This window comes from Euleptes europaea, chromosome 6 (assembly GCF_029931775.1).
Source record: "Euleptes europaea isolate rEulEur1 chromosome 6, rEulEur1.hap1, whole genome shotgun sequence".
In the NCBI taxonomy this organism is placed as follows: Eukaryota; Metazoa; Chordata; class Lepidosauria; order Squamata; family Sphaerodactylidae; genus Euleptes; species Euleptes europaea.
In genome coordinates, this window is record NC_079317.1 from 24,181,004 (window position 1) to 24,193,920 (window position 12,917).

General features: G+C 42.1%; 1 protein-coding gene across 2 annotated transcripts in view; it reads left to right on the forward strand.

Moving 5' to 3' along the window:
* Positions 1-12,917, forward strand: part of PRIMA1 (proline rich membrane anchor 1) — a 73,859-nt gene that overhangs the window by 13,953 nt on the left and 46,989 nt on the right. For both annotated transcript variants that reach the window (XR_008933367.1, XM_056851665.1), the window contains exon 2: positions 9,374-9,524. Coding sequence is in view for 1 of the 2 variants with exons in the window: in XM_056851665.1 (XP_056707643.1) it covers positions 9,374-9,524 (151 nt within the window). In the remaining variant the exon portion in view is untranslated. The remainder of the gene's footprint in view (positions 1-9,373; positions 9,525-12,917) is intronic.

The following is a 12,917-nucleotide window of genomic DNA, read 5'->3' on the forward strand; positions in this document are numbered from 1 at the left end:
TATTATTAGAAATCAACAAATTCTTATTGTGAATCAACAAATTCTTATTGTGAATCAACAAATTCTTATTGTGAATCAACAAATTCTTATTGTGCCAGGTGGTGGCAGGAGATCTCCTGCTATTACAACTGATCTCCAGCCGATAGAGATCAATTTACCTGGAGAAAATGGCCGCTTTGGCAGTTGGACTCTATGGCATTGAAGTCCCTCTCCTCTCCAAACCCCACCTTCTTAAGCTCTGCCCCCAAAACCTCCTGCCGGTGGTGAACAGGGACCTGGCAACCCTATAGGACAGGGGTGTCAAACATAAGGCCCAAGAGCCTGATCTGGTCCCTTGAGCACTCTTATCCGGCCAATGAATGAGCCAAGGCAGCCACCCCCTCACCACCTCCCTGGTTATCAGCGTTCATTTGCTGCAAGGAAGTGCTTAGGGATAGAAATGGTTGTGTGAGCTATTGATGGAGAATGGAGCAAAAATGTGAGGAGAAGGCAGTAGGAGGCTGTGTGAGTGAATGTGTTGTGGACATGGTGTGTATGTGGATGGGATCTGAATGGCATATGCTCACAGTGTGTGTGATATGAATAGGCACAGAGAAGATATTTGCAAACAAAGCAATTGCATCAATGAATGCTTGTAGGATTCGGCTTCTTTTAATAATGGCAGCTATTCAATAGGACCAGATCGAAGGTTCCTTGCTGAATCGTAGAGGCTTCTGACTTATAAGTGGAATGAAGTGAGAACAAAACCAAATTCTCGTCTCATTGGGCACTATGAATTGTAACAAGGTGTTACTGTCACACTGCTTGGCAGAAGCTGCCTTGAACCCACAAGAAGACATTAAATCTGTCACACACACTTATCTTATTTGCACAGGATTGAAAATATGCCATTGAGACTATTCACGCAGATTGAAGAGTAATCGCCTGCTGTCACGCACATACCGAGATAAACTTCAGCTGCGAAGTGCGCAGATGGATTATTGCGTGTCTCCCTGCTTTCCTCCTCACACAAGCACACCTGCTTGCCAATGTGCTGTAAAAATGTGTTGCTGAAATGATAGTTGGTGCTTGGAAGATGACGTGTTAAGATAATGCGGAGCATAAATGACATGACTCACTCAATGGGGGCAGAACAGGGACCCCCGGAGTGGCGCTCCTTTTTCTGCTCATGGCATACTAGTGTGTGTGTGAGGTGGGTTAATCTGTAAGGGGGTTGATTTGTGTAGATATAGCAAGGATTGTGTCTTTTTTAGGCTCCTCCTTATCTGCAGTTGCATGTTGCTGTTTCACTTAAGCTGGGTCTACACATGGAGCTGCCTTGGGAATGAGGTAGTAGGCTGCTTCAAACTACAGGCAGGAATGCTTCTTTGAAATGTTCTCCCTGCACACAAGAAGTCACTCCACAAAGGAAACTAACTCATTTGGGAGAAACACTGTGGCCCAGCACTTTCCCTGCTATGCCCCGATTTTCTCTACCTTTAAGGAGTCTCAAACCAGCTTACAATCGCCTTCCCTTCCATTCCTCACACTGGACACCTTGTGAGGTAGGTAGGGCTGAGAGAGTTCAGAGAGAACTGTGACTAACCCAAGGTCACCCAGCAGGCTTCATGTGTAGGAGTGGGGAAACCAACCCAGTTCTCCAGATTAGAGACCACTGCTTAACCGCTACATCATGCTGGCATTGTAGAGAAAAATGTTCTGTCCTAGCCCTTTACATGTTGTGCTGTTTTCCCCTCTTATTAATGTAGGGGAATTTTGAACAATGTAATCCTTCCACTACAGTCTGGAGTGTACAGTTTGGCCTATCACCTCGGTTCCCTTCCACCTCATTCTGCTTCATGTGTAGACCCGGCCTCTGGGAGGGTAAAGGGACAAAAGTTCACAGCCATTTCCTCCCCTGTCAGGAACTGACACTAAAAAGACCGACAATACTTTCCAGGCAGCAAAGTCCAGAAATACCCCCCCCCCCAAAAAAAAATGTTTGTGAACAACCTTACACAAAGAAGTCTTTTTTGGTGCAAGAAGCTAAATGAAAACTAGTCTGATATCAGTCTAGCCCTTACAAGGCAAAATGAACTGGAAAATTTGTGACAGACCTATATTTAGCCAGATCTTTCATTGGAGGGCAAAGCTTTGTTGCCTTCTAATCTGCCAAGCAGAAAGGCAGCTTGTACATTCACTACTAGAGAAAGAAAGAAAAAAAGCAATTACACGTCGTGTGAGTCATCATACTTTGTGAGAGCAACAGACTTTCCCCACATTTCCTAATAATATCAGATGTTCAGTTTTGTTTTAAGACGCTCATTTCTTAAACAGTCTTTCCCCCTGTGAAAATATTAATGGGAGCCTTTTCATGTTTGTGGGACAAAACATAGTATTTTGATGTAACTTGGAACCTTTTCAAGGTCTTACACTAGTAGCGCCGAATACTAATTGTTCCAGTTGCCCTCAGTTCCAGCACCTCTTTCAAGCACCGTTTGGTGCTATTTTCCTATGTTCTATACTTCAGCTTACCAAAACCCACACTGTGTCCATCATCCCTCCAATTTCATAGAATGTTACACTATGAAACCTTGGGCTATTTAATATTTGGTGTTTTCATCTAACTCCCTTAAGACTGGATTGGTTGCCCTTAGAACAACAATGTTGGCTAACAATTATTAGAATGAGTTATTTTTGGCTTCTCCTTAGCCTTGTGAACCCAAATGAGCTATTACAAAGAGAAATTTAAGTATGCCTGTATGGGCAAGCAGATTTGTTGTTAGAATTTGCAACAACAGACCCAATTCGATGAATGAGGACCAGTGTAGACATAACACTGCCAGTCTTGCAACCAAGATTAAGGCATTGGGAGCTAACTGCAGGCCCACATACTCCCTCCTTTTCCTGCCTCCCCTCTTCTCTATGAATTTTCCTTTCCTAATGGTTCACAGTTCCATCTGCAGTGATGCATACCATGTATAACACTAACCAAGGTGCTCAATCAAGATGTGGAACCCAGATTCAAAGCGAATTTGTAAACCCTGGTTAAGAGGGAGTCTGCATAGTGCAGAACTGCACCACTTGTGACTGGCCAACCTGAACATAGCCCACTGGCCATACACGATGACCTACCATGGACCTGATAATCATCCTGTTTTTCTGCCTATCTGAGGACTGCTGAGCACCTTTCGGTTCGATCTGTCAGCCAGTTACAGATTCACCTAAGAATTATAGGATCCAGACCACACTTTACCAATTTGTCAACAAGAATATTATGTGGAACCTTATCAAAAGCCTTGTTGAAATCAAGATAAGCTATGTCTACAGCATTCTCCTGATCCAGCAAGGTAGTAACTTTCTCAAAAAGAGAGATAAAGTTAGTCTGACATGACTTGTTCATGCTGATGTCATGTTGATATCACTTCTGGATTTTAGCCGGAAGAAACATTGGCATGCTGACTGCATCTCCCTTCTCACACTCATTTAAGCAGCAGTGGAAGCTAGGAGGTGGCAGCAGGAGATTGCCTTCCATATCACGTCAATTGCCAGCCCTACTGTTAAGAATGTCCTGTTGGCTGTTTTCTGGCATCACCACCCTTATCAAGGCATCAGTAACTTCCCATGTGATGTTAGGAATGGGATTTCCATTTCTTCCACCTTTGAAATATTGGTGAACTTTCTGTGGAGAATAGTGGTGGAATATGCAGAGAGTGTCTTGTCTGGGGGAAGAGCAATGGGAAAAGTAGTCAGGGTCTAGGGATTAATCTTGCCTGTGTAACTTGCACCAGCTTCAAGGTGGGGCCTGAAATGCTCTGAAATTACACCTGATATATCCAGACTACCGAGAACAGTCATCCTGGAGGAAATGGTAGCTTTGGAGAGTGGGCTCTATGGCATCATATCCTCACTGGGCTCCCTTCCCTCTCCAAACTTCACTCTCTGGAGTCACTGTCTCCAAATAGCCAGGAATTTCCCACCAGATTTGCCAATTCTAGCTTTTCATACTGTTATCAGGCACTTTTTAAATAGCAACTAATAAAATACAACTTTTGATAGCTTGGATTTTTGAAACACATCGTTATTTACTGTACATCGTCCCCCTGGAACTGTACATTTTGTGTCTGGTTGCATGTTTTAAAAGGCCATGAGAGGGAGGATTCATATTGAAGAAAGCATGAGGGATGATGGGGGAGTATACAAGCATGTAGCTCGTTCTTGATCACTTAGTGATGATTTATCACAAAATATTACTGCCTCTGGTGGCTCTTGTGGGCATTTCTGGTTATTTATTTTTTCCCTTGGTCTTCCTTCAAGAAGCTCAAAGAAGCACACATGATCCCCCACCCTTTCTCCATTTTTATCCTTACAACAATCTTGTGCTACAGCTTAGACCGAAAACGTGACTGGCTCAACACTCATGAGTAGGGTTGTACATATCAATATACCCAAACCGAAAATAAACCCAAAATTAGCTGTTTCTGCAATATTCGGGTTTTGGTTTTACTGAACACCAAAACCTGGGGATTTCCCTAAGCCGAATAGGTGATTCCCAAAGAAGCCGAATAATTATTGTAAGGTCTGAGTTCACCTGTCAAATCCCAATCAGCAGATGACCAGACAGAGTTGTCTAAGAAGCAGTTTATTTGGGAAGCATAAGGTGTATAGTAGCAACTTACAGGAAAAGGTACGAGGACTCAAGTGGGGGGAAGTGGGCAGGTTGAAACATATACATCAGAAAGGCACTGTTGGATACCAGGTTGAGCCTGGTTCCCATGATAGATTACAGTTATCGCGCCGGGGCCAGTCTTCTGGAAGCGTAAAACGAGGGGGGGGGGGAGAATGGAATTTGGATTTTGCTATTCGCCTTTGCTCAGATGCATGCTGTGTGCTTTCTCCCATTTTTCTATTGTTTTTTTGACTGGTTTTGCTAGGGCCCCATAGTTGGGGGCCTTTTGAGGTCAGGGTTGTGTAATCAGAGCCATCTTGGTCTGGCAAACCATTCAGTGGGTTGATCTGGATCAAGCATAAGAGTTTTTTAAAAGACGGGGCTCACCAAGTCTCGCCCCGAGAGATATACCCTCCAACTAAAAAACCGGCTTCAACAGCTGCTCACACCACCAGGCTTCCAAAGGAGACTCCCTCTCCCACGTGGATGAGCAATCTCCTCCAGACAGCCCCTGTGGTCAAGACTTCAGATGATATCACCCCCCTTCCCGAAAACCTGCTTTCAAACTGAAGGTCGCCCTGAGTAGAGGCTTCATTTCCCCACACTGTGACAATCTCTTGAAATCAGATTTTTGATGACCACAATAAAGGACTGTTCACAGGATGTCATTTGCCACCAAAAGAAATGTTTTCTGTTACTTATCTTTCTTGCATTTAAGCCCTTTTCCTCAGTTTGGAAGCTAATTTGCATGGACATCATGCTATCCGTCCCAGATATGAAGGGAGCCCCCAGACTTTTAGGCGCCAGCCTGCCAGTCAGCTCTTTCTGCCAGTCCTCGACAGTCCTGAATTTCTGAACCTGAAAACCGATGGACAGCTTGGCTCGCAAACGCCTGGTGGATGGGGGTGACCCCTTTGTGGGCCCATAAAGTTGGACCTCCTGTCCCAACACTCACCAAACTTTGGTGTCCATCTAAGGAGAGTCCCTTGCAGCTATGCTGCAAATTTGGGGACTCTAACTCCAAAAATGCCCCCACAGAAGCTTTGAAAAATTCCCCATAGATTATAATGGGCCTGAATTTTTCGGTAAACCCAGAACATTTACCGTTATGGGAATTTGGTTTATTCTAGGTTCCCCCCCACCAAAACAACAACAACAACCAGGCCTAATAAACCCAAACCCGAAATTTAATTTTTTTTTTTTTTTTTTTTTTTTTGCATAACCCTATTTATGAGTCACCAGAGTGAGCTTCATAGCAGAGTGGGAATTTGAACCTGGATCCACCCAGCCACAGTCTAAGATTCTTAACCACTACACCATACTGGATTACTGTTGTGTGTTTTGGGGTTTGTTTGTTTTTAAAGTATCAAAGCTTCATGCCTGAAAATTGTCACTTTTAAAAAATTGCCTTATTTTATCCCCCAAACGATTTAATGTTTTTACATTGTAACCCCTTTTTGGATTATTATATATTACTATATTTGCATTTTTAGGGGGGGAAACCACAGTAAGCCTCTCTGAATTAATAAAGTAGAGCAGGATCTAAATCTAATGAGTCAATAATATGCACATAGCATCACATCTTAATTGGTCCTTGGTGTTCAAGGAGATTTCAGAAGTCCCTGCAAACTTTTTGATACATTCTGCAATAGCTTTTAAAAAATTATTGCTTAAGCAGAAGAGGAATGTTGGCATACTTTATGTGGATAAATCATAGATGTTGACCAGCTATTTAAAATACTGTTGTATGTGTGTGCGTGCAATATTTGGAAGTCCTTTTCAGTTCATCTAGGCATAGGTTTTTCCATTCTCTTACCTCTCCCCTGCACGTTATCCTTAGATATTTGAGGTACAATGTGCTTTCTTCAAGGCATGAGAAAGAATTCTTTCATTTCTGCATCTAAATATGGGATGATGTGCATTGTATTTACATATAAGGAGTGGATTTGTTAGCTTCCTCCTTTTTTCAACTTGATGAGATGGGTGTACATACTATGGAAGTAATTTTGATGCTGTTAGCAAGAAGGTAAAAGAAAATGCACTGTTTCCTTTTCAAAGGATTAACATTATATAATAATCACATGAATGTTAAACTAAAATGACCTTGGAGGTCACCGCTAATACCGTTCCTTAAGTGTGAGTAAAGAAAAAAATGTCCTTATTGAGAATAGAAATTAATTTCATACCTAAATTTAATAACATAATAATGGGCTGCCTTGGGATAAATTTCAACATGTGCATAAATGATTTTAGTTACAGGGTATAATCCAGAATAATTTAAGTGTGCCTGAAGCCTACTGAAATCATGGAGACTGAGGTAGTCCTTAAGATGTATTGATTTCAGTGGGTTTAAGCATGCTTAATGCCTTTTAGATCACATCCATTGCCGTATTCCTGGGAACTGGAAGCACAATAAAAATTTACATGTCTACTGCTGCAGTCCTTGTAGAGATCCCTTTTCTCTCCTTCTGTCAAATCACACACATACCACACACAATTTGTTTCATTTCCTTATTTTAGAAAGAGGGATTTCATACTGCAAATACCCCTGAGGATCTCTTTTAAGTTATTCCAGTCTGCGATGTAACATTGGTTGATTTCTTAATGGCAGGAACATAACATAGGTTTATGTGTACTCTTTACTTGTCCATTCTCTCTCAGATGTGGATTTCTCTCTTAAACATGGTTAAGTGTTCCAGTTAGGGTTGCCAACCTCCAGGTACTAGCTACAGATCTCCTGCTATTACAACTGATCTCCAGCTGATAGAGATCAGTTCACCTGGAGAAAATGGCCACTTTGGCAATTGGACTCTATGGCATTGAAGTCCCTCCCCTCTTCAGGCTCCGCCCCAAAAACCTCCTGCCGGCTACAAAGAGGGACCTGGCAACCCTAGTTCCGGTTGCACTGCAGTAACATTATAAAGAGAGCAAGACTGCAGATCAACATGGCTTCCCACCTGAAACATTAGCTGTTATTACTACAGGATTTGAAACTAGATTGAAATTGTAGTTAAGAGAGGAAAAACCATGTTGCGTCTTGAGGATACCAGTAGAAGTCATGGTAGTATAGCTAAGGAAGTCAAGCTTATGTTGAAACCTTCAAAAGACTTAATTCAACATGTCTTTTGCCATGGAATGAAAGTTCTTTTGTGGCAAGAAAAAAATGATATATATAAAGCTGTCTTATACAAAGACTGCTGGACCACCTGCCTCAGTATTGCCTACTCTGATAGGCAGCAGCTCTCCATATCCAGAAACTGAAAATGGTATTTCCTAACACTTGCTGCTTGAGATCTTTTAGCTAGAGATGCCAACGGTTGAATGTGGCTTCTTTGGCATGGAAAGCATGCATTTTCTACCCCTGTCTCTTCCTTTCTTCCTAAGAAAACTAAGATGGTGACGTCCGTTTCCATTAAGGGAAGATGTTCGTAGCAGGACCATGTTTGTCCAGAGTGCAATGGAATTACTGTTGTTGTTGTTATGTATAACTGAAAAGGGTTGCCAAATCTGGGTCAGGAAATTCCTGGAGATTTTGGGGCTGGAGTCTGAGTAGAGGAGGGGAACTCTGTCCTTCAGTGTTACTCCTCTGAAGATGCCTGCCATAGCTGCTGGTGAAACGTCAGGAAAGAAAATACCAAGACCACGGTTACACAGCCCGGATAACCTACAAGAACCAATACAATGAAGCTGTTATTTTATTTTGTCTACAGATCTGTCACTGAACTGAGGGAACTTTAGTCATTTAATCATATGCATTGCAGTTTATTGATAAATTTATTTAATATGTGTACATTTGCAAATGCATACAAAATTTGGAAGGACAAAAGTATTTTTTTGTTTTGTTTTTAGATTATGTATGCATGTGTCACACATGTGTCTTTGAAGAGGCATTCCATCCTGGGTGAGAAAAGAAGAATGCCTCTTCTAAGAAGGTACCTGCCATCTGCAGTTTTTGTAGATACTTGAATTAAAAATAATCCACGGTATTTTTTAAAATCCTGCTTGAGTCATTCAAGCCACATATTTAATCAATCAAAATATTTTAAATCAATTAATCTAACCAAAGAAGTGAGCATACCTCACAGTCCATTTTGCTTATGCTGCACCTTCAATCCAGAGTTTCATAAACAGAAAAGACAGGTCTTATGTAATGTGAATTTGACAAGGGGAAGACAAGAGAGGGAATGAGAAGGATAGAAAAGGGATGAATATGAGCAAATATGGTTTTGTATACTTTAGCTTGCTTATATGTGGGGATAAAGGTTACGGGGATGATCTAAAAGCTTTCATTGAAGAGCTGGGTTTTAAAAAAGGATAGGAAGGCTGAGTGAAATGGCATCACATACAGATTCAAGAACCAGATTCCTAAATGGGAATTCATAAGGGGAATGGGCAAAGAAATTAAAGAGAGCAGGAGATTGGGGGGGGGGGGGCGGAGATGGAAGACCAAAGGCAAGGGCTTCATGGAAAATAAGGGGGAAAGAAACAGTTTGGCTACTGGAGAAAGCTTCATAGATAAAGATGCGAAGTTTGTACTTGACATGGAAGAGGGTGGAATGCTAGTGTAGGTATTTGGGAAGGATATCTCTCAGTCTGCCCACAGAGATTGTGCGTGAAAAGAGGGATGAATCACCTTTGCTATCAGATACTGAAGGTATTTGTTAATGTTTTTTAAACCTGGTACTTGCATTCACTAAATTATTTTTACTTTTTTTTCATTTGCAGATTGCTCAGGGTGAACCTCAAAAGTCATGCTTCAAGCCTGTAACAGAGAAAGTTACAGACAGTTGCCAACAGATCTGTCAATGTAGACCACCTCCCTTACCACCACCACCACCACCTCCTCCACCGCCAAGGTTGCTTGGGGTCTCGCCATGTAAGTAGAGAATGCTAGTACTTTTTTAAAGGAAAAATAGGGGAAGCTAATTTAACTTAACTTGCATTTTCCATTGGAAAATGGGATAAATGTTCTAACTAAAGATAGAAAGTGTTTTCACTTATCGGACAGGGATTTCTACAGAGGAGCCAGGCAAATTCCGTCTGTGTTTGAAACCGTATGGTTCCTTTCTCAAAGCAACTCATTAACACTGGATCCCCAGAGAAGATAATTTCCTATGTTGCCTTATGATTTACATTCGCATGTTTTAAATATTTTATAATTCAGTATTTGGATGGATTTATAGTGTTCTCCAGCAAGATCACCTCTACAGTAGAAGAAAAAACAAGGATGATTGGGCTTTTCCTGGGAAAGTATAAACAGCAGTATCAGTTTACATCAGCACAGTGTGCCCCAGTTATTCTTGTATAAAGAATGTCGTCTTCTTCCTATGTCCTGACATGGATGGCCCAGGCTAGCTCGATCTCGGAAGCGAAGCAGGATCGAACTGGGTTAGTACTTGGATGGGAGACCACCAAAGAAGTCCAGGGTCGCTACACAGAGGCAGGAACTGGCAAACCACCGTTGTTCATCTCTTACCTTGAAAACCCTACAGAATCGCCAGAAGTCAGCTGTGACTTGACGGCACTTTTCATCACCTTCTTCCTAGGCTTACACAGAGTGAGCAGTTAAAGAAGGCTGTAAAAATTCCGTGCTCTTCTGGCTCCACTGACTCATTAGCTCATGTGCTCTTGCAATGCCATTTCTCTGAGGACCTTAGAGCACGATATCTCTCTCCTCTTTTAATACATAAATCCAATCCGGTGTCTGATATAATTCCTTTTTATTAAGTGTTAGGGATCCTAAGGCTACATTGGCAGTGGCAAAATTTATTTCAGTCCCTATATCCCTCAAACATTAGATTAAAAACTATGCTGCTCAAGATCAATGGCTCAAGGAGCTTCTAAGGGATAAAGGAAAGGAAAGGCTGTAAATATCGACATAACCTAAGAAACATAGATCTTGAAATGTATGTTACAGGCTGTGTGGAGATATTCTGTCTGGTGGTGTAGTATTAGGTTTCTGTGGCACCCCTTGAGGCTGGACCAGCCCTTGATTGTGATTCATAATTGTAGAAAGATGAGGATTTGATGTTGGATAGATTGGAGGTGTTTACTACAGGAGGAGTTGCATGGAAGAGAAAGGCTTCTATGGGGGAACATGTATCATTCAGTCCTTTTTTATCCAATCCTTCCTCCAAGTAATCAGAATGGCTTACATGTCCCCCTTTTTTCATTGTGTCCTCACAACACCCTGGTGAGGTAGATTAGGATGAGAGAAAGCAGGGGGTGAATGTTGGGGACATATTTAAGGCAGCTGACTAAGATCTGGGTTGAGTTGCTCTTCCTTCTCTTTTAGAGGTATTCAGCCTGGGTGTGGCTAGAGGTACAAGCTTTTGGCCTGAGCCACAGGGCAAAATCCAAAGGATGTTTAGCCTGTGGCTCATTGCCTGTGGCCCTGAAGTGAGCTGGACAAGTGGAACTAGGACCAGACCAAGATTTGGAGTTTTGTCTTTTTATCCTGTTTATTTATTTAAATTGTATTTTGCATTTTGCAAGCCACTTTTGGTGCCATCCTTAGCAGAGTTACACCCTTCTAAACCCATTGGTGATTTAAAAGGGTATAAGTCTGCCATAGTATATTGGTGGTTTAAAAGGGTATAAATCATGCCATAGTATTCCTTGTTACTATGTATGGATGTGAAAGCTGGACAATGAAGAAAGCTGATAGGAGGAAAGTAGGTTCCTTTGAAATGTGGTGTTGGAGGAGAGTGTTACGGATACCGTGGACTGCCAAAAAAATCAGTGGGTTATAGATCAAATCAAGCCTGAATTTACCCTAAAAGCTAAAATGACTATACTGAGGCTATTGTACTTTGGTCACATTATGAGAAGACAAGAGTCACTGGAAAAGACAACCATGCTGGGAAAAGTTTAGGGCAGCAGGAAAAGAGGAAGACCCAACAAGAGATGGATTGACTCTATAAAGGAAGCCATGGCTCTTAATTTGCAAGACCTGAGCAAGGCTGTAAAAGATAGGATATTTTGGAGGACATTGAGTCATGGGGTCACCATGAGTTGGAAGCGACTTGATGGCACTTAACACTCACATATTAGTTGAATGCTCGATCTCAAGCACTTTGAATCACACAGAAAGACAAGGCTGGACAGAGATGTAGGAGACATGAATAGAAATTCCTTTTCCCATAATGTCCTGACATGCAACCTCTAGGTGCTCATATATGCATGCTGAAGTGGATGGGTGGGGAAAATAAGGACACATTTGTATGGGGGTTGCTGAGCCCACATCAAGAAGAAGAATCCCTTTATCTATAATAAAAATTATTTTTTAAAAAAGAAGAGGAATCCCTTTAAATGTCTATAAAAATGCTGCTTCATTCTCTGGATTGTCCACACTGCCTCTGATCTAAATAGGAGTCTTCTATTAACATAAGTACTCCATCTGCGAACAGAAAGCTATTCAGTAAAGGTGTCCCTCCATAAATGAAAGGGGGCCCCCCACAAACAGAGGGGCATCTTTGGATCCAACCCATAGAGAGAAGAAAAAAAGATGATTCAAAAGGCAGTCCCCTGCTGGAGGGTGGGTTTAAAGGTTCATCTTGAAATTGAAGACTACTGATTTAGAGAATCCAAACCAAACTGTACACCCACCCTTTAAAGGCAAAGAAATTCATACTTGCCACAATCATGCTGCAGTCTTGCATGATTGTACTTGCTACAATCATGAGTCCGAAGCGACGGCACTTTACGCACACACAGGTCTGCTTAGGATGACACTGTTTGAGTCCCCATTAGGGGGAAAAGTGCAGAAGAAATACTTAAGAGAATGAGTGGTTCCAGCACCCGGCGAGTTTCATGGCTGAGTGGGGATTTGAACCCCAGGCTCTCACCAGGTTCTCGTCTGACGCTAGTCAGGGTCTCCTGCTTTGGTTTATCCTGGGCCTGCTACTCTTGCTCCTTCTCAGTGGAGCAGTGGGAACAAAATGGGGAGGGGGGAACTCATGTCACAACCGTGACATCTAGGGCTATTGAAAAAAAAATCGGTAAAATTCAGATCTGGCAAAATTTGGCCCGTTTTTATTAGGGAAATGCCAAAGTCCGAACTTCCCCGATTCGGATCCGTGGAATTCAGCATGAAATTCGGAGTTCGCGAAGAAATTCGGCCATTTAAAGCCATTAAAAACACATTCTCACCTTTCCACTACTCCGGGAGGGCATGTTTGGAGATAGAGGTCCCAAAGTTTCAGTGTAGCTTGGAGGGACCCTTCTTGCAAGAACCCCAATGTTTTGTGAAGGTTGGGTCAGGGGGTCT